A 27,721-nucleotide genomic window follows, 5' to 3' on the forward strand; every position below is an offset into this window, starting at 1 on the left:
ACTGAAACTATAGTTTTCAGTGATCGATAGTCGGCAACCGACAAAAACAAGACAACGAAGAAAAATAATCATATTTAACTCAACATATATATGGCCCTACAAAATTGTCACTCTGAATCAATTGAGAACCTCCAGCATTTTGCCGGAAGCTGCAAATGAATGGAGAAGAAAACTGACGACATAGTACACACTTCTTCAGCTCACCAGGACGAAAGCTCCAACACGAAGATGGGCCATCACTACCTACCTTAATCCTCTTCCCATCTTCATTGACATGATCTTCCTCTTCTTGTGGGCTCTGTGTTTGGCACTGATTCGCAGCTTCCTCTTGGCATGGCGCATGGGGTTGATGACAGCAAGGAGCTTCTGCTCCTGTCTTCTCTTGTCCCTCTTCTGCTTGACGTTCTTCCTAACCCGATTGTAAACCTGCACAAAGCTATCAACCCCCAGCACATCCCTGAGGCTGTCACGGACCTCTTCGGCTAACTGTTTGATTTCACCTGTGACAATATGAAGCACAAAATAGTTCAGATGCCTTCACAAAAGAAAGCCAAGAGAAACAATCAAGTTCCTATTAATCCCACAAAACTAGTGTACTATTCATCAGTTGGGTCCAAAACTACATCGTTTTGGTTACAGAGATACGATTACAGACATCACATGAAGCATACACAAGAGTTTGGCCCAAGAAGATCATTTTTTAACCCTATCATTTTGGAGTTCATATCACCGTAGAAATGTAGAAGAGCCAATCTCAAAGTTCATGCAAATTTTGATTATGCAGCTACCGCGCCGATGCAGAATAGTATGCAGCGTAAGCAACAGAAGTGACAAAACAAAGATTCAAAAGAATCTTTGAAAGCAAGATTCTTGCAAACTATATCTTAAGCAACCGAGTTCAGCCAGTTTCTTCAAGCCATTAATAAGCAGAAGATTTAAGTGAAAGTCTATTGTTTAGAAAACAACCTATGTAGTGGTTGCTGATTTTCTAGTGAACAATTGTTCCTTTTTTACTCAATGTTGTTGCCTCAGAGTCATAATCGGTATTATACCATAGTCTCTGTGGTACAAAATGCTACAATGCACTGAAATATGACTCCTGAGAAGTATAAGTTTGCCAAGCACAGATGGAAAAACATTGATCTGCAATTAGCTCCATTAAGACAATTTCCCTCCATATCATGTTATCTATTGTTTTAGTTCCCAAAACTTATTCCTTCAGCATGTTAGCATGATTTTTGAGAAAAACAAGGAAAAATGTTTAAAATGACCTATAATGAATGAATTATAGGTCTACTGTCTCAGAAACATATACGCTAAACATTCTAGAAGTTGAGATTTGCTAAGTTACAGCAAAATTGGCAATATAGTAAAGACAAACGAACTCCAAATATTTTCCATTATGGATAATATTATTAACCACCTGCACAACGGCATTCAATTGAGTAAAATATAAACTCACCACTGATGACCTTCCCCGCAAATCCTTCACATACTTTATAGAGCGGAACCAACATGTGGATAGCGTAAGAACGGGAACCTTCAGAACCAGTCTGTAATGAAATCATCTTGAAAGAATTGAAGGCAATCCGCATCTGCATACAAGATATCATAAAAAAGGTACAGATCAATAATAGAGTAAATAGGCTTGCTACTCTAAATCCAAACAATACACTACGAGCACCAACAAGTCACAGAGCCCATTGGCAGTCAGACAAGTATGTACCCACCTGTACATCTTCCATGTGCATTGCAATTTTTCCCATCCTCTTGATCAGAGGTACAACAAGCAATGACCTGAAATCTTCACCATTGTCCTCATCAGCTTCATCACTTGTCCCAGAAAAATTACTTCTGACGGTGGTAGATAATAAGAATGAACTCTTCGCTTTTTTTGAACCAAGAAATTCAAAAGCCTCGAGGTAGACACCCTTCTCACTAGAATCAAGAGGCGACCAATAGTCATGGGGCACAAGTGAATTTATTAGTCTGGAGTGCAAACCACAGACTGAAAATACAAGATTCTGGGTTATGAGATTGCTCATTGTGTCATCAATTAGAGAAGTTTTCAGCTGATTCAAGCATGAAACAGCTACAGCAAAAAGTCTGCTTGGATTTACAAGAAAATAGCCTCCAGATTTCAGCTGTTGGTTATCGGTTTTACTGGCTTCTGTCACAGCAATGAAATAAGAGGCCACAAGGCGGCTGGAAATATTCCGGACCCAGATGTGTGGATGCAGCAGAAACTTGCATATAATCACCCATATTTCCTGAGATTTTTAAAAATTGATGTATGATTAAAAGAACAATAAATAGACTGCAACAGTGACAAAATAAGAGGAAAAGAACATCAGTTTATTTCACATCAAACTGCATTTTTGTTGTTTTTTCTTTCAGGAATCCATGAATATTCCTCAGACCCTCACTGAAGGCTTCTTTATTTCTATGCTTCAATAAATAGGTACTTTTACATGTCAGTTTATCAAAACCTCATTTGCACCCATTAAATATTATGCACAATGTTGGCTACCTTGTTGAAGGGAAATCAAAGAGTGAGAGGGTGAGATATTAAAAAGTGAACGACACAGGCATACCATGTTGGCTGACCATAAAGGAAGACTTCACAGGGAAAATATATTTAGTTAATTAACATCTTCAATCTTACAGATTAAAAAAAATAATTTGGAGTAATACAAATGCTTCCATATTATTGAGCCACTAAGATTACCTCTTACAGGAAACATGAGAGAAGCATTTAGAAAAGGAAAGCTAACCAATTTACCAGCCATAAGCCTCCTACAAAATGTATTGAACAATATCACTCCATGACAACTCATGATACATTATAGTCATTTGTTCCAGACCATTTCTCATTCCTTCCCTCTATCTATTTATTGCCATCAATCCTCCACCATAACTCTAGCAAAATATCCAATTTTATGTCTTAGTTTCCCTCTAACTAAACCCTCTCAACTTCTATCTGCCTTGCTATACGACTTCAAACTGCTCAAACTGATGCCTGGTCTCGTTGGCGAGAGACCAGCAAGTGGTGACATGATTTTGTGATGAGAGAAAAATAGAACCAACAGAGCATTCCTGCATGTGTCTATCTCAGCCATTTAAATAAGTAAAAATGTTTTAGAGGGCAAAGTTCTCATACCTCAAGGTTCCTCTCAAAATATAACTCTGGGAAGTACTGCAGCATCTTTTCCAGCATAATAAGAGAATAGTAAGCCTCCTTCCATAGTGGAATTGCAGGTTCATTCAGAATGTCAAGACCCTTATTGCTAGCAGCATGAATAGAAGCTTCCAGGATACCTTTTGCAACATGCAATATACTAGTTATATGTTCCCGAATATCTTTTGTCATAACTTCAACCAGCAAACCAAGAACCTGATAACCATATACCGTAAGAATTATAGGATCAGTAATATAGCTCACAGGAAAAAAAGAAAATTCCTTCCCTCATTCTGGTAGTATACACAAAAAAGAAAAGATTCCACCTATAATTATTTTCAAATTGAAGCGGAAAAATAGAAATTCATAATCTTGACAAGGAAGACAATTATTTGGTTTGTTCCATCAGAATGACAGAACCAAATTCAAATTCACCACTACGAAATAACATTATTGAAAATCTTCTTACCTGCTCCAAAAAGCCACACACACATCTGATGAAATCAGATCTGATCAGTTTTCTATCACAGTGGCCTATTCTTGTGGTCACTTTCTGCTGCAATCCTTTATTATATTTTAGGTTTAAGTTTAATCAAGTTGGCCTTGGGATGTTCAGGCTTGTGTGTAAGAGGCATGTTTGATTTGGGGTGCAGCTATATATCTGTTAGAGTGATTCAGTTGGCCAGTTCTTGGTTAATTAAATCTAGGTATGTAAGATTTTTTTTTAATTTAGGAATACAATTTCATGTAGCTCAAACAGTAGCATAAATTGTTAGTTTGCCTTTTTTAATATTAGCTTCAGCACCAGGGTCCCGCTGTTGTCAGCAGGTATAAACTTTATTCAATTCTTTACTTTCTTGTTTATTAAGTGAAATGGAAGCTCACAGTTGAGTCGAGATTGCTTAGAAAGACTTAAAACTTCGTATAAGGAGAAGAGAGTTGAACTTTGTGCGATCAAATGTCTGATTCCAAGTGACAAAAGGTACGCATGCTTGCTATCATATTATATCTTCTTTTTCTCAAACAATTTATCCTTTATTCTCTATCACTTATTCAGCTCTAGTTATCATCTTCATATTATTAATGTTGACTTGCAAGCATGCTTTGCACTAAAAGCTATAATAGGACCATAGATCAGGGATTGCTGTACCGCCCGAAATGGTATGATTTGGACGGTATGTACCGGTACAGGCATGGACCGATACACGGACTACCCCATTTTGGGCTGTCTGCATTAAAATAATTAAAAAATCAAAAAGTGGTGGACCCCAGACCATTTCAACGGTTAAAAAAAACATATTAGGGTTCTTGTCACGTACGAAGCTATGGCACTACCTCTTCGCCGCTGCGATGCTGCAGCGGCGTTGCCACTTTCCTGTTGTGATGCTGTAGCATCACCGCCTCTTCGCCACTGTGATGCTACTGCTTCCCTTCGACACTGTCGCTGCTTCCCAGGTATCGCTGCACTTCTTCTCCTCCTTTTCTTTCTTCTTCTTCTTCTTCCTTTCTCCTTCCTCCTTTGTTCCTCCACTGAACCTTCCACTTAAACCTCTTTTTCCTCCTCGTCGAAACATCGGTACACACCGGTGTACCATGTGTCAGTACACCAGTATGACTCGGACCGGTAAGTCAAACCTTGCTATAGATTATTGATATCTAAATAAGGTTACCTCAAGTATGAACAAGCAAAACCACCAGATAAGTGTACTAATATAAAATTTGGTATGACAGTGAAATAAGTCAATCTATGGCCCTCAAGTTTCCAATAAGAAAACCTCTCGAATAGTTCCAAAATGGATAATGTCGAGGAACTGAAAGAATACAGAGAGGAGTAAATTGCAGGATCTTTTCACCTTGAAGCTATCTTTCAGAAGATAATGACTTGTTAAAGCAGGTAATCACCACCTGAGGAATATTACAAGTAGCAGCAGGACAAATTCTGAGGCCAGTGGAGAACCTTAATATGGACAACTTAATATGGACAACTCGATATGTGTTGATATGGACAAATTAGTGTAGATAAGCTGTCCTTTCATAAATCTAATCCGCATCATTCCTTTCCTGATTGCTGGAGTCCTAGAAGGTCTTGCAAATTAAAATAAACGATGAACTAGTTCGATCATTACATAGAACTCTTATTATTTTCTCTTACAACCTAAGAAAACCTAATAAAAGTAAATATGTTTGATCAAGATATTATCAGACAGTGTTAAACAGGTCTTGGTTTAAAGTGAAAGAACGGCTACATAGTGTTTATCTACAGCAATACCTAGTAGTATCCTTCCAGTTGCTTAAGCTGCACAACTGTTTCGTCAAGATATTACCAGGCAGGGTTAAACCAATATTGTATTGAAGTCAGAGAAAGGCCAGGTAGTGTTTTTGTCCACCGACTCATCTTCTGTTCATTCACCAACTCCTAATACTCCTCCAGTCGCTTAAGCTGCATAACTGTTTACCTATTCCATTACTGTTACTAGTTGTTGCTTCACTGCTTAAGGAGAAGCTTAGGCTATGCCTATCCACTCTACTTTATGACGATGTAGATAATTATACATAATAGAACCCTGCATTTGCTTTGCACAGGCAGACGAGATTCTTAAACTTTGTTTCCAAACATTTAATAACTAGATTGTCAGCGAATTTACAACTACCTGGATCGAGATAAAAGATGGTCCTAGGCATTATCTTTTTAAATAATATATTAAAGGAGGATATAAAACATTGGAGCATTTTCTCCTGCCGCAAGAAGGCATGCATACACTTGCCATCCAACATCTCAATTTCGGTCCAGATGCCTTATAACTCAACTATAAGAACCTCAGATCAGCCTTGCACTTTTGAATTCATGGTTAAGTGACAGGTCATTCATTATTGCTGTCAGCTATAACATGCAACTACATATATATGAAAATAGATTATTATTTAACATGCTATCTTCATAAAATCTTAAAGTTTTTAATTCCAGAATCTGTTTTGTAGTTGAAATAAGAACATTTGCATTTACTTATGAACAAAGGATTGGCATGCACATCGGATAAACAGTGTTAAAGATGCAATTTCAGAAATATAGAAAACATTGAAGTTATTATGATTGTGCATGTAGGTTCTTTACAACTAAAAAGGAAATACTGATTTCAAAGTGTTCTTTTGATTTCGGGAGTAAGCAACATAATCTGATTCCAAAAACGAAAAGGCTTGGCTGAGCTGTGATCAGAACTGACACCACAATAAGGGCAACTTCATCTTTTTACAGTGTGCTAAACTTGCACAGACCAAATCGTTCAAAAAGGCGTTTCCATGACCAACTGAACCATCAGAATATGGAGTGTTTAAATCTCAGGCTTTGAGAGGAAAAATTGAATTTGTAGTTGTCATAATGCCATGTATGGCAAACAAGAAATCAAATATTTAAATTATTAGTACCAAAAAGAAAGTCACACATAATGATTACCAGAAGAATCTGTAGTACCATATATGAATACCATGAATGAATTTATGTACATAACAAGCAGTGTGTGTAATGACAACTCGAAAGCAACTAACAAACAAATATATGCCATGCACATGCAACCATAAGAAGGGTATCGAATTACATACCTCCGCAGAAGCACTCCATAAGTGCTGCTTTTCACCCATATACCATGACAAACTGTACCCCAAAATAGGACGTGCTGCATGTTGGCTCGTGCAACTTAACAGTACCTTTATCACTGTAGCAACCATGGCTCGCATTTTACTATCAGATTCGTTTGCTAGAGCCACCACCAAATGGAGGAAAAAGGATTGTGCCTGATTATCAACAACACTTTTGGGAAACTTGATCAAGATGGCATGCAACATCTCAAGCACAGCTTCTCTTCCGGATGAATGTTCATAGCTGCCAAACAATTAAGAATGAACAAGGAAAACTGAGAATATTATAAGGGTAAAAGAGAGCCAGTAATGTACTTGCCTTAAATTTGATAGTAAGAAATCCATATGTTGTTGCAGACGCTTATCAGAAAGACGATAATCAAGTAGAAATTGCAACAGAACTTGGCTGCTCTTCTTGCGTATTGGTTCTGAATGACTTGTTACCATCAGTTCAGCAACTTGCATAACAATGTCATATATTTCATGGGCAACCAGCTTTCGATCAACTATTGACTTTAAAAGAGAGAGAGCAACAGGGGAAGGTTTAGTTTGAAGATCTATAAAAACTGGAAACTGAATTAGCATGTGCAGCTGATCTTTTGACAGTGAAATTCTAGTACTTCGTAGTAGCACTGTTAGCAGCTTTAGACAGGACTGCACCAACGGACTGCCAACATTTCCTGATTTTTGAGCAATTTCCAAAAGCAAAATCTTGATTTTATCAGCATGACCTTGAAGGGACGGCAAAGGAAGTCTCACCAATGGGGCAAGACATCTGAAAGAAGCTGCCAAAACACCTTCATATTTAGAACTCAAGCAGTCTCCCAGCAGCTTTATGAAGGGATCTAACATTGACAATAGTTGTTCATCTTCCTCCAACTTCATATTCTTCAAACGATTATGCAATAATCCAAGGGCAAATACAACAATCAGATGAGAATTATGTGGCCCCAGTTTGCAGTGACTTGAAGTATCCCTGTTTTGAGACCCATCATGAACAGGTTTCTTATTTATCCCATTAGTGGATATCTCGTTGCCATGAGATCCTTCTGGACTGATGCCATCCTCAATGAGCCCATAGACGAAAATAAAAAGCTCAGACAATTCAACAGAAGAATTGCATTCAATACCTAGAGCAATATGTTGCAGCATCATCTCAAGCCTCACCTTCATCTTTGGTGTGGTGTATTTCTGGAGCTGTGCCTTGATAGGTAAAAGCAACTTCATAGCATGTGTTCTGAATGTAATGCTCTGAGAAATCAATTTCAGAGTCTCAAATGACTTCCTCTTTCTTGTCTCTTTCATTTTTGAGGCAATCTTATCAACGTCTTTTTCCTCAGCAACATCTCCAAGAATATCATTCTCAGCCACAAAGAGTAGTTCATCCAAACAATAATCAAGTTTGCCAACGGCTGGATTAGAAAGAGTCTTCAATAATATAAAGTTGAGGGTATAACCTAAAACATGCAACTCATATCCTCTTTTTAGTATTGCTTGCAAAATCTTAACTACAAACTGCAGGTATTCCAGTCCAAGCTCCTTCACACAGGCAGCTAAGGCAGATCTTGCTTCATCCCGTATGCTTTCAAGACGATTCTTCAAAAAGGTGCAAATATGATGAACTATGCTTGAAAGCTGTGATTCCATGATTTCCACTGGGAGCAGCTTTAGTACTTTGATGGCAGCAAGACTGATGTTAACATTGACCTTCTCGGTGTCTGAAGTCAGTAGCTTTTGAATCTGCATAAGGAGTATATTTTGCAAAAACTTTTGCACTTCAGAGACATCTGAGTGGGACTCAATTGAAGGCAATGCATTTGTGGACTTCACTTCAGTAGTTAGTTCAGTCCCGCCTTCCATGACTTCACTGAGATTCATGTGCGAGAAATGGAACATATCTAGGATGGCACATATCAAACGCAACAGGATTTTTTGTTTGTCAGGCCTACGGATCATCTCTCTGAAGCATCTCATTAAAAAGCGATGGTAGGGTTCCCAATGCATATGACCTGAAATAGAAGCAAGTGTTTCCATACATGCATTTCTGATATCCTCTCCCTTTCCATCTTGAACATCAATCAACATATTGAAAAACAGTGGAAGAAAGACTTTGAGGATAACATCCTGCAATTCAAAGAGAGTCAAGAAATTTAAACAAAACTGACAAGAGTTGCTGATGGTCTACATGACAGATGAGGTATTAAGGCAACTACTTCAGAATCACACTAGGAAAAAGACACCTTAAAAGAAGACTAGAAAAATCAATGTTTAGATATACTAATAGTACAATACAATAGAAATTATTATTTGCAACTTGTAGTTTTTGCTATGCAGTAAAAATAAAAATAATATATTCTAAAACTTTTTCTGATCATCACCTCCGTTAGGTTCCCTGCACCAAGGACATTTCTAAAACGTGACAGTGCCCTTCTTCTCCTATGGATCTGCATAAGAGAGTGCAAATGAAAATCAGAAACTAATAAGTTATCTTATCACATATTAGCATCAGGCCATCAAGAAGGTTACCTGCAAGTGAAGAATATTATTAAAAAAATCTACTTCAGGATCCTCACTGCACAGAGGTCTAAATGAATTCAGAGATGGCAATCCCTGAAAATGATAAACCATATCACGTAGCACAGCAATCCATTCCTAAGAGCACAGAAACAAATTAGTTAGACACCAACGTGAACAGAGAAAAGACAAATACAAGTTTACAGTATACACACTTTCTGGACGGAAATGTCTTTGGTCATAGCATCCCCTATATTCTTCAGAAATGTTTTATTCACTATCTGCTTGATGCAGGATTTTGTCCAAGTAATTACAGTATCTTCTTTTTTCACAATTAGATTTGTAGTGTCTTCATGTGATCCATCATTGAACAACATCTCTGCAGAATTGCTCTCACTGTTGTTCAAAACCGATGCAGAAAAATGAATGAATGAAAGCAATGCCCTAGATGCACTTTGTCGAAAGATCAGTTCATCAGATGCCATGTCATATACACAATGTGATAATATCAACAACGCATGCTCCACTTTCAGCTTAGCAAACAACTCTGGCCTTACTGTCTCATAAGCATTGACTCTTGTGTCATAATCAAGCTCACCAATTTCTGACAAAGAAACTGCATTCAACCCATGCAAAAGCCTGGCCTGGAATCAAGACCAAGAAAAAGGCATCAAAGCAATGAGCCACATGAATGTTATAAGAGCTTTAGCTCATTCATGAACAAAAGACCAAGTATAAAAATAAGACATGTGAGCAGTGATCATTACCACAAAGGCTAATGAAGGATCAATTAACACAAGTCTATTCAGAATATCGCAGATGCATAACCGCAATTCCAATCCAGCAGAAACTAGCAAGGGGTGGATGGCCTCTAGAATTTTGCCAGATGATTCAGACCCCACAACCGGCAGGATCCCTTTGAGAACATGTAAACCTTCCAAGGCCTCATCTAATTGAACAAGCAAATACAGACAATTTTAATCAAGACCATAACTGATGGTTTTTTAAAAGATATGTAAAAAGTATAGTTGGATTCCACCACCAAGCAACATTACATACCACAAGGGCAATTATTTACACATTCGAATTATATATTTTTCAATCTAGTCTAAGGATAATCATATAGAACACGGAAGCTGCATATATATAACGCACCAGGACTGCTGTCTTTCTTTTTAAATAAAGGCATAAGTATGTCCACGAATTGCTCAGCTATGGTAGGGTCAGTGATATATCTCACCAAGAGTTTAAATATTCTCAATTCTGAAGTTCCGGGCCATGTGGTACATTTCCTATCATTGTCACAAGGTAACACAAGTAAATAGAGAATCCAAAAGTAAATTTCCAACATTAAGAGCGTAAAAATTCAAATAAAATTCCATCAAATAGATTTCTGCCTGAGCAAATTCTTCTGAAAATGTATGAGCCTTGTCAAAACCTCAAGGCTCAAACATACCTCCATAAAGGAACAGAAAGCATGTTCTTGCATAAGAGGTTAGTCCTTAAATAAAAGGAACTCATTAGCAAACCTCTTTTGCCAGTAGATGACATCCCATTAATGAAGTATGGTGGTATTACCTTGATCTAATCATAAGCTCGAATGAAAAGGCAACATAGAAAATGGAGTCTATGTGAAAAAGAATACAAACAACAACTAACAGTTGAACATATAGCAACATAAGCTTTCAACTTGAGAAAAAATATGAAACAATTTACTATACTCTGATCTCTTCATCAGCAGTGACATTTGTTATCTCAAAAGGTGAGCTGACAAGGTACCATATTTCTGTATTATGGCAAAAGTGCCATATTTCTGTATTATTAGATCCAAAAGTAGTCACGTGCAAAATGGACAATAAACATGGAAGACTACAAACCAAGAAATATTAGAGGCCAAAACATACGCTATCCTTTGGATCAACTTAAACAAGCACCACACCAGTCTAACCTAGCCTAATGGGTCCACAAACCAAGTCCAAGTTAGGTAATCCTAAATGTTGATTTGCGCTGTGTTAGGACTGGTTTCCTTAACGTTCAGTTAGGCCAAACTGATATTTTAATGGATCCTATTCAATCATTTTAACGCATGGGTCTAGTTCAAGATGGCCAAACTTGACTCCTTTAGTTAGGACAAACTGATCTTTTAAAGGATCCTACTCAATCATTTTAATGCATGTGTCTAGTTCAAGACAGCCAACTTGACTCCTTGTGGTAGTAGCAAGATTTTAAACTTCCCAGAACAGGGACATGCTGCTAACGTGGCTCGCATTTCTGACAACTTGGCATGGGGTTTGTGGCCACCAGCATGAACTCCAATACAATGCCAGCAAGAATAACACAAAACTTGTAACAAGCCAAAGACCATGGTGGAAGATCATGAGAAATAATCTTTTAATCACCACAATTGAAAATTCATTAGTTTTTGTTACAGTTTAATGATTGATTTCATTTATAAGTTGGTTCAACCTAATTAAAGAGTCTTTAAAAAAGATTCAATTCAAATCAATAGTTTTTTGGACAAATACCAGAACTTAATGCAGGTATTCTAAGAACTCAGCGTAAAGGTAAAACCAAGCATTCGAATCTCGCTACTAGGCGGACAGGACGAGGAGCACGACGGCGAGGAAGACGAGGCTGCGACACTCGTAGGACAGAGAAGGCATGACGGAGAAGAGAGTTCAACGTGGCGGGACATGAAGAAGCGCTCCGTTTGGGCGGAACGCGGTAGGGGGAGGGTCCTCGCTTTGTCGGGTGGAACACTGTAGGGGGCGAGTCCTCACTCCGTCGGGCGAAACGCAGTAGGGAGCGGAGGGATCGTGGCCGCTGTGGTCGAGGAGGTCACAGTCGACGGCGAAAGAAGGGATCCTGGTCCATGTTGGACTACTGCTTCCCCCTTCTCGCTCTTGCCATCATCTTGGTCTTCTTCCTCACAGTCGCTGAGGGCGACGACAACGGGGGAGCGGGAGATGAGCTCACCCTAGGCTGGATCCCCACCGAATCGACTGTCATGGGAGCATTGCAGAGTGCCTCACAAGAGATGAGTTTAAGCTAGGGACGAAGGCGTCTCGTCGCATCCTCACTCGCTTCGCCATCACCCCCTTTCCATCTCTCGAGATGGAAAGGGGGTGATGGTTTCTTTTTCTTTTAAGAAGAAACCATCCTCGCCCGCATGCGAGATGGTTTCTTCTTAAAAGAAGGGTGTACCGCTCGGTATGCCGTACCGTACCATACCAAGCAAAGCTTAGTACACCGGTATGATACGAAATTAAAAACCTTAGGTAAAACCATAAAAACTCATTTGAAATTTGAATTTCAGAATAGATACAATGAAAGTCACCATAGAGTTATCTAGCTGATAGCATCCAAACATCAAAAACAATATTGCTTTTTGATCATTGGATTTAGGCTCCTAGCATTATAAAACAAAATTCACCAAGTGCTATGTTGTTCACCTGCCAATAAGGACAGGAGCTAGGTTTAGACTATCGATAAAAACAATTATGTATCTCTTAAGATAGCCAAATGTCTAACTACCTAAATAATTATCTGCATGAATGGATTATGCCTCTACCACCCAGCCAACCCACAACCAAGTGAACAAGCATGGCAGAATCAGCACAAAACAAGATGTTGCCCAGTTTGGCTCTAGTCTAAATTTGTCAAATGATGACAAATAGTGTGTGATAAATGTCTATCTATCATCTTAATATCTTCAGCATAAGTACCACTTCCCCATCTCTAAATCTGTGAACAACTGTGTCCTCCCTCACTGAAGACACTATCTCGTGTCACACAGGTCAAAATGTCAAGAATCATCCGTATTTCAGTATGCCCAGATATCATGATCTCCATTATCCAAGATACCAATCAGCCTGTGTTGTGTGACCTCTCCTCTTCCTAAATGTCTACCTTCATTTTGCAGAAGGAACAAAATGTGAATGTTACTTTTACCTTTAAAAAGAAAGTAGGACAAAGAACCTTGCAGACAACAGACATAAAACCAGAAACAAGGATAATCAAACACTCCGTGAAAGTAACTACACCAGCAACATCTGAATTATGGGTCAATTCTTCAAAAATAAATTATAAAATAAAACAAAACAAAAAAGGCACAAAAATAGAAGCAAAATTTTCAAGAGAAGCTAATAATGCAAGCATACCACAAAATCAAAAGTGGAAATCTTCCGAGGTACTGCATTCACCTAGTAATATCCCATCTAAACAGAAGGCAGTATAAGCTTGACATCATAAATTGTAAATATTTTTTTAATATTGGGTTTACAACATAAGTGGGATGAATCTCCATCTAATTTCTTCATAGTAACATTTTGAATATCCTTGTTCAGATTTATGGCGTAACTAGGAAGAACACCCATAAGTCAGAAACTCAACTGAAATGAACAAAACCTAATAAATGTGAAAGTGAAGAAGTGTAACTGCTGGAAAGAAAAAGTTGTTTCTGAACAAATTATGTTATAAACTAGTTGAATAAAAATTAATAGTAGTAATTACCGGTGAACTTTTCGTGACTGCAAAAGCAAATGGAAACTCTGAATGAGTACATCTAGATGAGGCACCAAAATTCCTTTCGGAGAATCATTCTCTTGATGATCCTCACTGTTATCCAAATTCAACAAATTTTCAATAAAACTGAGTACAGAAGATATGATGGCATCCGATGCAGTCCTCACGGTTAACATTGAAAAAATTGTAGGGACAAGATTTGCCTCCTTATCTAATAATGGAACAAGCACATGGCTTCTGCTCATTGCAACAAAGCACGAAAGAAGTGAGCTTGGCTTTTCACTGCTGGAACCCTCATGTTTAAAGCTGTCTATTAATGGCTTTACAGAACTAAAGAAGATGTTCCAGAAATCTGATCCAAAATCATGACTCCCATACTTGTTAAGAACAAAAGAAATGACCTTTAAGCATAAGGACCGCAAATCCTTGAATTGCTTGGCAGTGATCTGTATAAAAAACATCAAGTTCCATAACAAGGTAAACATTTTAAGTTAGCATGTAGGCATACAAGAGTAGTGGACAGTTGCATCAGTGAATAAATGCAGACACTACTAACCAAAAGCATGCTAATTGGAAACGAGTCAAATATCAGAATATCAAAAGGCAGATATTTCACGACATTAACAAGATGCTGCCAACAAGGAGGAAAAGAAGAGGTATGGAGATGCAGCACAAAGATCTACAAAAACATACTAAAATATGAAAATTTAACCCAAAAAGAAAACAAAAACTAAGCATCATATAACTCTAAGAAGCAAGGTAAAAAATTTCCTCACTAGAAAAAGACAATTGCCCTACAACATCCAACTATTCTCCAGTATTTATTTTCCATAGATAAGAGTTTAATATTAATTACTCAAGTGATTGACCAAAACATCCTTATCAATGAGACAAAAGATTCAAAAGTTTCATAATTCAGTAAGAAGTACAGATTATCTACCAAAAGAACAAATATAAGAAAGTTCATACCAAAAGAGAATCTGTTGCTGCAGTCCTCATCTCATGGTCTGGGAAGTTACCAGATAAACTCTCTGCAATATTAACAGCTCTATTTCTGTTTTCACTTGCAAGATTCAACATGCAGTTCTCCAGTATCCAAACAACAATCATCATTAGTGGATTGAGATATGGCTTGATGCGTGACTCATCAAAAGTTCTTAGAATTTCTTCAACGACATGCACGAAACCATTTTTTTTTTTCCATGAAACATTAGCTACCTCAATTGAGGCTGAACATTTGATAAGGATGGATGACTGAGATCCACCTATCAACCCTCCAGATGGCTCATCATTCAAAGAATCAAAGAGTTCATTTGTAAGATGCCTGGGAATTAATGGCTTTAGAAGTAAAGAAAAAAAAAGCTGAAGCTCCTCAACTTCAAGCTGTGCCAAGAAACAAAGAACTGCCCTTCTGTGACTTACACCTGTATGCTGCAAACATGAATCACAGAGAACAGACCAACTAAACAATCAGCATGTTAAGAAAAATTAATCATAATTAGTATGTTAAGAAATTTAACCTTCCGTGAACCAAGTGTCTTTAGCTTCCTAACTTTTGGTGTTAACAATCTTATTATTATAGGAATAAGGTGATGCCTGTGTCCTTCTTGAATGCACTCTGACTCTTCTGAAACAGCCCATGTAGTAAGTTCGTTGCGGATGTTCTTTGACAAGATCAAATTCTTAAGATGTTCATAGTATGAGACCATAAAGTCATTCTTCCAATTCAACAAGCAATCCAGAACTTTTAACTGTATGTTGGGATCGACTTCGTCAAGAAGCCTAAGATAACCAGTAACACAAATTTTTTTAATATGTTAACATATGTTGTAGAAAGTAGAAACTATAGGAAATGGCATACAGTACTAATTGTACATGTTGGTTATGACCGACCTTTTCACTAGAACTTCCTTGAGAACTGGACTGCGATATAAAGATCGAGCATTATGCATTTGTACCAGTAAGTTCAGCCACTCTTTGAGTATCATCTTCCAATCCATTCCTTTGCAAGCATGATCAGTATATGATTCAACACTGTGATAAACAGAAAATACAGCAAATAACTATTAAGTATTAACAATGACAGGTTGATCAGTACAGTCAAACTATCATAAACATTGTTTTATTAAAAAGATACCTGAAACAATCATCACCACTATAACCCAGAAATTTGAAGAACAATGGTATAAGTTGTCGAGAGCGAGATTCAGCAATCTCAGGGATCTTTTGAAGTGATTGAAGTAACAGTGTTGTTACCATCATGGAAGGCGTGCAATCAAATTCAGGAACAAGAAATAATTTGAAGCAGTCAATCAGATCTGACAAAAAGAATGCAAATTTAGATATTGTTCAGTATGGGATATTCGAGGGGTTCTTAACTTCTATCCCAAACCAAATTGCACCATGAGGAACTATCTGATATCCATAGCCACAGTTAATGCAACAGAAAGAAACATTTCCAGATATTTGTCAGGCAGTGGCTCATAAACCAAGAACAAAATTTATGCAGTGAAACAAAAAAGAAAAAGAATGAATGAAATTTCTGTAAAGCCACTTTCTTCTAAATTTCCTTTAGTAATTTAAGAACATGAAATTCCACCCATGCAAGCCAAAAGTGCAACTCTGAGATCTCACAACCTGGTTCAGGACTCCATCAATTTAAGATATAAAAAAACTCAAGCAAAAACTATCCAGAATTAAAAGATCTAACAAGGTTTCTAAGCTTAAATTATTCACTTCACAATTCAAATAATATAATATAATATAAAATCCAATGATTCCCAATAAGATATCTAACATACACATACAGGATATATGTCATACCTTTTGGTTGAGAACTTCCAGAATTAAGTTTCACCAAGTGATTGCTAGAGCATAAAAATTTGGACTGACAGCTATCAAGGTAATGAACAAAGCTATTCCAAGCAAGCTCCTTATGTCTGCCTATCAAAATAGTGAGGCAATCTAATGCTGGCTCCCATATATGGCTAAACCGATTATGTAAGATTCCAATAATTCCATTTAAGAGAAGAGGAATATAAATATCATTAATCCTTCCTGAAGATAGACTCATTTGTAACTTGGAAAGAAGTATAACTATTTTCCGGCTTGTGGAGATAGAAAGAGGAGTCATCTCAACAGAAAGGAGAAGCTCAATAACCTGGTTTAGGACAATAACAAAAGTCAGCAGAACATACAAAAGACTGGAAAATTTTACTTAAATAAAGGAACATACATCAATGCACTGGGAGGCTACAACGCTTGCTTCAGATTCTTCAGTTTTTAATTTCTTATGAGGACGCACATCACTCGTGAGCAGAGTTTGATCTAATGGTGCATAATGGGACAATATTCTCAAAGTGGATACCCGAACTGCCTTATTCGGAAGACTCAAATTATCTGCAAATGAAGTCACTGAGTCTATAACATCCTGAACATCAAACTCTTGAAATACATTCCAACTGGAAGCTCCCTCAGCCTTGGACCTATACTTAGAATTGTGAGTTTTAGAATAATGACATGCAATAGTCAGAAGAAACTAAGCTAAAAATATGGAGAAAGAGAAAAAAATACCTAAAGACAGAATCCGAATATTCAGCAACTGCAGACAATACTTGGAGAGATGATTTGTGTCTCTTTGCAAGATGCAAAAATATGCTTGTTTCTGAAGGTCCAAGCTTCTTGACTAGTAGTAGTTTATGAAAAGAACTCAATGCAGCACCAATAATACTCTGCCAAGTGGACTTTGGAAAACTTGCATATTTTTCTGCAGACAACCATAGTAGGGAATCATCTCCAAAGAGTTTTCATCTTAATAATTGTCAAGCATTAGATGAAGCAACTAATCCTTACCTATCTCAGTTTCCAGAAGTTGATCAATAGTAACAATGAGATCTTTTATGAGCACCAAACTATCCTGTGAATATGGTAAATAAGAATAGCAACTAACAACTCCCCATAAGATAGCCATCTCCATTTCAGAAACTTGCTCATTTAATTGATCACTGTTTCCTGTGTTATCATGTAATAACTTGATCCAGTATATGATGAACTCATTTGAAAATTTGCACAACTTAAGAACCTTGTCTTCAGATACTCCTACAACATCACAAATTTGTTGTTTCCTTTGTTTTTCAAAGAATGCCATCATAAAAAAAAGAGCTTCTTCAGGAGAAACTTCAACTAAATCACCCATGACACTGCAATGACAAATAAAAACATCATTCCTCATGTACTTCTCCAGTAGATTGGTATTTGGAAATAGAGAGAAAAAAAGTAATATAGTACCTTAATATATGGCTTCTAAATACATGCACTATCTCAGGATCTTTCAGGATAAACCCCCTTAAAAATTCCAGTAGCCTGAAAACCAAAAAATTGGTCTATCAAGAAATAATAATCGAACATGCAATAGTATACAAAATAATAAACCAAAAAACATATTCCAAGCAATGATAATAGTCTGCAACAATTACCTTGAACTTTTCAACTTGAATACAGGAGCATACAGCAGCAAGATGCTAGACATATCAACAGAAATAAGCGGAACATCTAGAAGGCAGAGCATCAATTCCAGTACTCTACTAAGAACTTTAGATGGTAGGTCTTCCATTTCTACACTAATGGAAGGCACAACAAATGATTGTATGAGTGAGCTAACAAGATCAAGTATCTTTTGTCTATCTGCACAAAATAAAGAATACAGTTATGGTAGCAGATTCACACAAAATAAGAAAAGCAACAGAAAATAACTAGTGAAAAATGATCAAATGCCTAGTAAGGAGTCATAATTATAAGAAGGCCGCATCTCACCATACACTTTGCTCCCATCAATATTGCAGACAGCAAATGTAAGAAGAGACAATAAATGATTCAGGTGTTCCAAGTCACCATCACTGATGCAGTTCGATATTTCTTTGATCAAAGAGTGGAATATCACTTTCAGTTCTTCAGGGTTGATCTCATTGCATAACCGACGGATAATGCCTATTGTAACCTGAAGAAGAGCATCCTGACCTGCAGAAAAGCCTTTTTAGTGTTTCTATCAGGTAACTAATAGTGATAGCAACAACCATAATGATGATGATGAACTATGGAAAACTCAATTTTCCATTTATTGTCCTCTTTTGATGTACATAACTACAAATTGGTATCCCAATACTCCCCAAATGAGGAAAATGTTGAAAATAAAAATTGGGCCATCAATCACTAGAAAGTTATTTCAACCAGGGATTTGGTTCGCTCCATCTGATAAATACCAGCCAGAATTTGACGGTCGGGATGTGAATCAGGATCTAGACCACCCCTTTCGGGCAGTCCTGATCCCCCTCTCCCTCCCAAGCCACATCCGCCCCAAAACACCAACTCTCTTCTCCCCCTCCATTTTTTGATCTACCCCTGGATGGAAGTCGTGAGACCCTAATTGCATCTCTCCTAGCCTTAGCTCATTGCTTGCCCATCTATTGCCCCACCGCCTAGTAGATGTCTAGTATTCGAAACTTTGAACTTCAATATCAAGCACTTCATTTTTTTAAAATATGGATGATCCTGGGGCAGAAACACATCAAGTATTCCCTCCTCTGACTTTGGCTACCACCGTCTAGCCACAGCCACAGTGAACTCTAGTCCAATCTCCCTTGCCTCGCCTTTTTGTCCTTCAAGATGGATTTCCGAGGCAATTGTGTAGTAAGCCAGTATTACTACATAAAATAAAAAGTGTGTAACAATTATTGATGTAGATATAACATTTGCCATCAATAACTTTACACATTCGATACACCTCTCGAACTGTTCCATATAACTTATTAAGTAGGTAGGTTAAATCAGTCATACTGTATGATGCCCAAATGACTTTGTAGGCTGCGAAATATGTGCTAAGCTGTGGGGATGTTGGCGTACAAGGTGATATCTTCAGCATCATGAGAGAGTAAAGCAACTGAAAATATGGGCAACCTACTAATGACAGGCTTAATTTGTGGTGGACCCATGACCAAGCCCCTTTGATACTACTCACAACATAGTAGGTTAACATGTCATAATAATTTGAGCCCTTCATGTGGGGCACATGGGAGGTTTCTCATGTCTACCAACATGGAGGTTTCATCCAGTTATTATCACACTAGAACACCAAAGAAGATATAAAGATATACATAGATTTAGTGGCGACCTATCTAGGATGTCAGCAGTGATTTAAAAAGGCGCTCAGGCGAGACGAGGGGAGGCCTGAGTGCCTCATTTCCAAGCGGCGTGCTTCAAAGAGGCGCCGCTTGGGCGCTCGCCTGAGCCCAGGCGCCGGGCGGTTCGGGCGAGCGCCTGGGTTAAACCAGGCGACCGAATCAACGTTTGAGGTCTGGTTCAGTCTTCGGTGCTTTAATTGGTTCAATCGAACTAACTAAAGCATTGATATCAGCGTGACTTCCCTAACCCTAACCCTTCTCTTTCGATAGTATACTGTTAACTGTATACTAGTAATAGTATTTGTATTTATTATATTAATTTAATAGCATATTTTTATTTAAAATTTTAAATAATTATATTTATTAATTATATTATATATTTTTATATTTTAGCGCCTCACTTCGCTCGGGCGAGCGCCTAGCGTCTCGGGCGTTTTTGGACCTTGGCGCCTAGCGCTTTTTAAGATGTCAGTAATTCGAGGGAGGACATTTATGGTGCCTAATGAGGAGGTCTAGAATTTCAGCTAGAAAAGGTAAAATGATTGGTGGATATGGACATTAGAAGCACTAACAGCTTGAGGTTAAGAAGTTTGAGCCAATTGGCTAGATCATTTTCATACAAGTACCAACAGATCATGAAATGGAAACTAATCAGAAGCAATCCTACCAGCCATTTATTGTGTTAGTGACATCTTCTCTATTCTGTATTGAACCCATGAGTAAAAACTATGGCCATCCTTAATTGGCAAGTCCAATTAGGACGTCATTTATGATGTGTAAGACTGCTAGAGAAACCTAAGATACATCTAAGTGAACACCAGCTCAATTGGGGACTGGGTTCCCAGCATTCATGACATTAGCACATTGGGCGCATGAAGCACCTGGTACCCACTACACTAAAAAAGATCATGCTAGTCCAACAAATCCTGACTAAGACATCAAGGATTTGAATGGCAGAGATCAAGATGGCATATAAGAGAAAAAAAATGAAAATATGAATTTATATTATACTATTAACTTAATTATGCTAAATCATGATGCTCAACATAAACTGCATGTACTATTAAGTCATTATATCACTTAATCTGTTACCATAATCAAATATTAGCTCTTCTATCAGATAAACAATTATGAAAACATTTCAGCAACATGTGGAGAAGAAATAAAAAAAGAGAGTTAATAACATATACAAAAGAAACTTGCCTTCAGGATATTTTTCACCAAGACTAAAAATGAACTTGTCCATCAAGAGGTGCCAGACTGTTTCAGCTTTTGAGTGAAGCATTGATGGAGCCCCCCGCATCACATGCCACAGCAAAGCGGTAACTCCTGTTTTCCTCATAGATGAACTTTTTGCGACTTCCATTATAACCTTGCTAACACCTGTAGCATCAGTGATCATTCCTTTTGTTTCCATTTGAAAAAATCAACAGAGATATACAAATCTGAATGTCCACAAGCCAAGACAAACTATTACTTCTTAAGGAACAATCACACAAAAATGACAGGCTGACTAAACAATCACATATTAGAATTTTCATCACCCACACAAGCACACACCCAGTGGCAACAGGTCAAGGGGCAAAAAAGATCTAGTACAGTTTGTAGCATCAGGCAAGCTTTGTTAGTAAATTTTCATCTAAGAAGCATATACCAGTGCTCGAATATTACTTGACATGAACAAATCAAACTCATTAAGCGTGGATATGACCATAATAATTTAAATGTAGTACATCACAAAATTTTGTTCATTTCACAATCAAACATGTAATAAAGTTTATGAAAAGAATATCAAGTAAAACAAAGAAGCATCTCTACATGCTATCAAAGATGTTACTGAAAACATAACATGTAGAAGGCAGCTAGAACTATTTAGAAATAAGTAAGATAAAACTCTTAGCTTGATTTGCATTTGATTCTCAATAAAGATAACTTCAAAAATTTCCAAAATCGTGTATAACTAATCCATCACCAAATATGATAAATAAAGTACACCTAATAAGTATTTGTAAAGTATCTCAAGTACTCAATTATTTTAATAGTTACAAAAAAAGATAATTCAGGAAGTATCTGTCATATCTGATATGTAGTGGTTAATTATGAACAGATTCTGATACAAGTCCCGAAACCATATTGAAGTCTATGTATGCCATGGAATTTTTTACATCACAAAAGTCCATCACAAAGCTAGCAGAATCTATTATGCAACAGTTTGAGTTAGTCTGCTCCAAACAGATACATAAATCAATCATGATGAGCAAGGCAAGCAGTATAATATTTGCATGATTCTCTTAAAGCAACTTTGTGAATAAGTAATTTTTCAAACCATTGATAATATGATAATGCAAACAGAAGCAATTAACCAATAACGAAAAATCTATTATCCTTGTTTAACTATTTTTACTAACAACAGATCAGAATTCGGCATTGTTCTCTGTGCTAAAATAATTCTGGTACTCAGTGCAATTATGAGCAACACAGCAAAATAACTCTAAGGCCAAGATACAACAGCCTGTTCAAATCTTCAGACATTTGTGTGTTGAACAGATGAACAATCAAATCATCTATCACCCTAACAAAGAAGTATGGCAAAATATTGTACCTTTCCACAGCTGGACTTTGCATGCATTCCTCAGCAAGAATGAAACAGCCTCAGCCATAAATTCTTGGATATAATCTTTTGGGAAATATCTTAAGTGGATTGTCATCCTTTTATCAACAAAACCAAACAACAATATTTAGTAACTTGTAATCCATAAAATATGGATAAAGACTAACTTCATCAAAGATGCCTCCACACATTAACTGTGCACTCTTTAAATCCCATGTAAAACAGAACTGCAATATGAGGTGCCTTCGTAATGAATCATTATTTGTGTGACAACAAGAAGGAAACACACACAGACACCGGCATGGATTCCAATGTCATGTTCAAAGCTCTTGATCATATAAATGTCTCAAGCAGCACAAGCCACAAGGACGCAGTCCTTCCTTTATATGGAACATCGACACATGAACATGTACATCACGCCAATTCCGCATCAGCATAGTACAACATGAGTAGCATGACATTGCAAGGAGAGTGTGGACAATTTCTATAAAATTATATTGAAGTATGGGATAAATTATTCTGAGATACTTACTTGAGAACATAAACAACATCCTTCACAAGATACTTCTGCATATACATCATGATATATGACCAAGATGTAAAGACCTGAAACCAAAGTAACCTTACAAATTCAGCTATAATTTCGAGCAATAATAGCAAAGAAGTTAAAAGTCTGAATATTACATAATGACCTGTTCTAAGATTTCAGGATCATGATCACCGCCATTTCTAAGAAGATCTACTAAAGCATTTGTAAGCCTTTGCAAAAAACTGCAGAAAATTTAACATTTGTAAGCAGTGGACAGAAAACATAAGTAGAAGCACAACCAATTTTATTCATAAAACTCATCTTTTAGTTTATTTTGCTTGATGACATTATCACATATAAGAAAAGAAGAAATATGTAAATGACCGCAGATTTTTACATAAAAAAGTCAAGATTAAAATCATAGAAGGAACGAAAGCACAAGAAGAGAAAAACCAGATAAAACATTTTGTAATATCAGGAACCAACAAAGAGGACTTACGGTAGAAACTCATCTAGTAAATCTCTGGACAATGCTGAGATTAACCTGCATGTCAAAAATAGCTTATAAGAAAATAGATAGAATGTTGTCTAATTGAATGAACATCAAACAAGTAGATAATCAACAGATCTCTTATAACAGCCTTCAACCCTGCAGAGTAGAAGAAGTTCTATTATTTCCTTGTTGAATGCTATTCTTAAAGCAACCAGTACAAAAGATGTTATCATGGAACTGCTAATATTGGACCCAGCTTTCATCTCATAAAGGGTTGATATTTCAGTCCACACAGCTATAAGATATCATGATGCAGACAGATCATGAAAGGAAAGCGCACATAGATTAATACATGTCTCATATGCAGCACAATATATAAGTAGTCCTTACCGAATTGCACATTTTAGCATGACAATAACTACAAATACAGTAAAAACATACCAATCTGCATTTCATGAAAGCAGACAAGAAAATCTACCACAGACATGCATCCACATGTCCAAATCAACAAATAGATGGACAAACTGATGATACAAGGACTCCAGTGAGAAGAATAAAAAAAAACGCAATATAATACTTACATTGTAAAATGTGAAACCCAAAATTAATTACATAAGAAGCCTGGAATAAAAAAAATCCACTACTAATATCGTTACAAAACTTGGAATCGAAAAAGGCATAACTAAAGAGTCTAACAAGAATCTGACTCATGGAATTATGGATGCTTATCCGAATGTTTTTTGGATGAAGACATAAGAATCCATGTAAGGTAATATCAGTAAGGTGCATGATAGTGGAGAACATATTACCAACTTCATGAAGAGACTTCACAAGGAGAAAATAATTAGGAAAGGAGAAAGATGGTGACAGCTACCAGCCAAGCTATCTGGTATCACAATAAGAATCTTCTAAATAAAAATCATAAGTTGTTTTTCTTTATTTTACAAACATTTTATGATACAACCTCTTGTTCAAAGGCCTTACTCCTTCAACAGCGCCGAGTTGAGATATTCTAGCAGAATGACACCACCATGTTTAATTCTCTTCAGTTTCATAGTATCTTCTAGAAATTCTCTCTTATTTTTTTCACCTTTCAAATCCACACCAAGATTCTACACGACTACAAGTGCTGATGGGCAAACCTATAATATCGCAACACAAATCTATATGGTTTACTTGACTCTTTTCAGTAGTTCTCCAACAGTGACTAGCAGTCGCTTAAAATATCTCAATTTTCTCAGAGGAAGTTCAAATACAATAATGACTATTAACAAGTTGGAGAGGAAACAATGTTCGGCAGGTGAATGTCATTTGTCAACCACTAGAATTGCAGTTTAACCAACTCTTGTTAATATTTGTGTTTTCATAACAAGAACTGAGGACGAGTCACACCAAAGAGCATCTACATAGTATAAGAATTAGCTTCTAATGTCAACACAACAAAGTAAATAATCCCAGAGGTTTCATGTTCTGAAATATAAAACATACAAAGAATCAATTCAAGGATAAAGCACGAAACATAAGTATAAAGAAAAAAAGGTAGCAAATAGTGAACACCACATACATTAGGATTGGTTCGAGTGACAATCTTGCTTTCACATGCAATCTATCAAGAAGCTCTGACATTATAATTTCCTTGTGCAGTATGACCTGCGGGAGCGTCTGAACCAACGGCATCATCTTTTCATAAAACGAGATGAAGTCCTCCGCCGTATTCAATTCCTGTAATAGAAAAAAATAAAAACAAATAAAAATCGGAATCGTTCGATTCCCGTCACGTAAAGGAGCAATCTTGTGCGGCCAGCTTCCATCCACGACTAATCGTAGAAGCACGAATTATACAGAAACGACAGCGAGAATGGAGGGGGTAGAGAGGCACACATACCCTCCAGTAAACGAGACTCTCTCGTAGGAAGGAGGAACCAGCAGAGGGCTGAGCCTTCACGGGGTCCAGACTACGGTACACGTTGATATCGATCTCCTCCACCCGCTGGGAGAAGCTTTTGAACTACAAGGAAGGGCAGAATTATAGAGATTCCAGCACCGAATCTCGAGCGAGAAAAGAGGAGTGAAATTAGGGTTTGCGAGGAAGCTTACGACGAAGCGCCGACGGCCGGAGGAGGTGTTGAGTGACTTGACGGCGTGCGACTGCGAGGTCGCCATTGTAGAAGGACGGCAAGGGCCGCAGCGCTGCTTCTCTCCCGCTGTGTCGAGGGCGGAACAGAGATAGGTGAAGACGCCGAGGGTTTTCAAGGGTTTTGAGTCTTTGGGGCGGTTGGCTCGGCGCCGTCTTTGAGCTGCGTGTTTAGCCGCGCGCCTGCTGCCTGTAATAATAATATTATTAATTAATTGATCACGATATATATATATATATATATATATATAGCTTAGGAGCCCACGGAGTAATATTTGGGCCGGATTGGAATTGGTGGCCCACATCGTTTTGGGCTAATGATTGTGTGTCAGATATGGTATCCATTCTAATTTAGTATTAAGAAATAATTTTAGTTTCATGTTTTTAAAAATATTAAACTAAATGATATACAAAATACTCATATATTAATTCAAACCTGAATTTTTTTCACTTATTTAACAATATACTCACCAATCGGATGTCTCAACGGAGACATTTTAATTTCATGTTTAACATTAAAAAGAAATGAATCATTGGAAAGAATAACTATATGATAAATTAAAAGAAAATACTAAAGATAGGTTTGTTAAAAAAAAATAATTTGATATCTACTTAGAGTTCCTTTTCTTTTTTTTTTCGCTTGATGTTTAAGTCATGGATCTAATCCGACCTGATTTTGGAATCCAAATATATAATTATGTTGGATCAAGAATAATTATTGTCGATACTCTTGTAATATAAGGTTTACGCTTGTTAATTGACTCGAGCACAATGCAAGATAGAAACATGTTAAATGATTCGAGCTTACTCCATGTTTCTCATCCCGGATATGAAATCGTTTACGATGATATATTTCTAATAATCCAAAATTCATTGGATTAATTTCAAATGTGTTCTTACCTAAATCATACTTCACGCACACAGGGGTTGAGTTGCCTCATACGACTATGTTGGGCCTATCACTTATTTTAGATCCAAACATTTAAATGTGCTAGTAATTCATAGTATATTATGTATGAGAAATAGCACCAATATGAGGTATAATTTGATTTTGGCCTATATTTAGTCATGTGGGATGCAGTAGGAGAATCGATTTGCTTTATAGAATAAAGATAATTTAAAGTAATTTTAAGGGTAATTCAATATTTTCATACTCAAAATAATTTGATTAGTGAACGGAACTATTAGATTACCTCATATGTAAATCATATTAAAGTTGATGTGTGAATCAAATCAAAATAATTGATGTAAATCAATTAAATATAAATATATTTTATATATATTAAAAAATAAATAATGTAGACGAGATTTTATGCAATTGTTAAGTTAGATAGCACATTATCACTCGAAATACTTTATATTATATTATATATATATATATATGGTGATTTAAAAAAAAATATTTTGAGTATTTTCATATAGTTATTCATATTTTAAATTTTCTTAAACTTATCTCTAATTCGAAAACAATCTAAATTGCCCCCCTCCAATACTCTTTAATAACTCTCTTTCGTTGTTGCCTCCTCCTATATTGTGTCCCCCTCTTCTATCTCATTGGTGTTGCTACCTGCAGCCCTCGCATTAGGAAAGAGGAGACATGAGGGCTTTCGTTAGTCCTATGCTCAATCGTCACCCATTATCCTACTAGAGTCGTCGCCTATAACCCTTGTACGAGAAAAGAGGGTGTGAGAGGGCTACCTCATTTCGTATGCAAGAGCTACGGGTAGCAAGACAAATGACGATAGGAAAGTATTAGCCAATAATAGCCCTTATATGCTCTCCTTCCTCTCACAATAGTTGCTGATGACAGCTCCAATGAGGCAAAGAGAGATGATAGAGTAAAGGACTAACAATAACCCTCGCATCCATTCTTTCCTCACGTGAGGGCTATGAATCGTAGGTCCAATAGGACAAAAGGAAGGGGAGGCA

At 37.0% G+C, this 27,721-nt stretch overlaps 1 protein-coding gene across 1 annotated transcript; it reads right to left on the bottom strand.

The window, feature by feature from the left end:
- Positions 1 to 57: 57 nt before the first annotated feature.
- On the bottom strand, positions 58 to 25,967 carry LOC135672939 (uncharacterized). The gene is made up of 31 exons (XM_065181474.1): positions 25,756 to 25,967; positions 25,544 to 25,666; positions 25,223 to 25,380; positions 23,665 to 23,709; positions 23,329 to 23,407; positions 23,169 to 23,242; positions 22,628 to 22,734; positions 21,229 to 21,408; positions 18,662 to 18,865; positions 18,325 to 18,532; positions 18,137 to 18,211; positions 17,702 to 18,048; positions 17,423 to 17,615; positions 17,085 to 17,334; positions 16,673 to 17,009; positions 15,987 to 16,167; positions 15,743 to 15,883; positions 15,370 to 15,631; positions 14,819 to 15,280; positions 13,838 to 14,295; positions 10,481 to 10,617; positions 10,093 to 10,274; positions 9,541 to 9,969; positions 9,338 to 9,463; positions 9,190 to 9,255; positions 7,131 to 8,935; positions 6,776 to 7,055; positions 3,161 to 3,394; positions 1,731 to 2,270; positions 1,463 to 1,595; positions 58 to 500 (listed from the first exon to the last, which is right to left on the bottom strand). The coding sequence occupies exons 1-31, from the start codon at positions 25,819 to 25,821 to the stop codon at positions 244 to 246; spliced, it is 8,139 nt and encodes a 2,712-aa protein (XP_065037546.1). The 5' UTR covers positions 25,822 to 25,967; the 3' UTR covers positions 58 to 243.
- Between the last annotated feature and the right edge of the window lie 1,754 nt (positions 25,968 to 27,721).

This window comes from Musa acuminata, chromosome BXJ1-5, assembly GCF_036884655.1.
Source record: "Musa acuminata AAA Group cultivar baxijiao chromosome BXJ1-5, Cavendish_Baxijiao_AAA, whole genome shotgun sequence".
In the NCBI taxonomy this organism is placed as follows: Eukaryota; Viridiplantae; Streptophyta; class Magnoliopsida; order Zingiberales; family Musaceae; genus Musa; species Musa acuminata.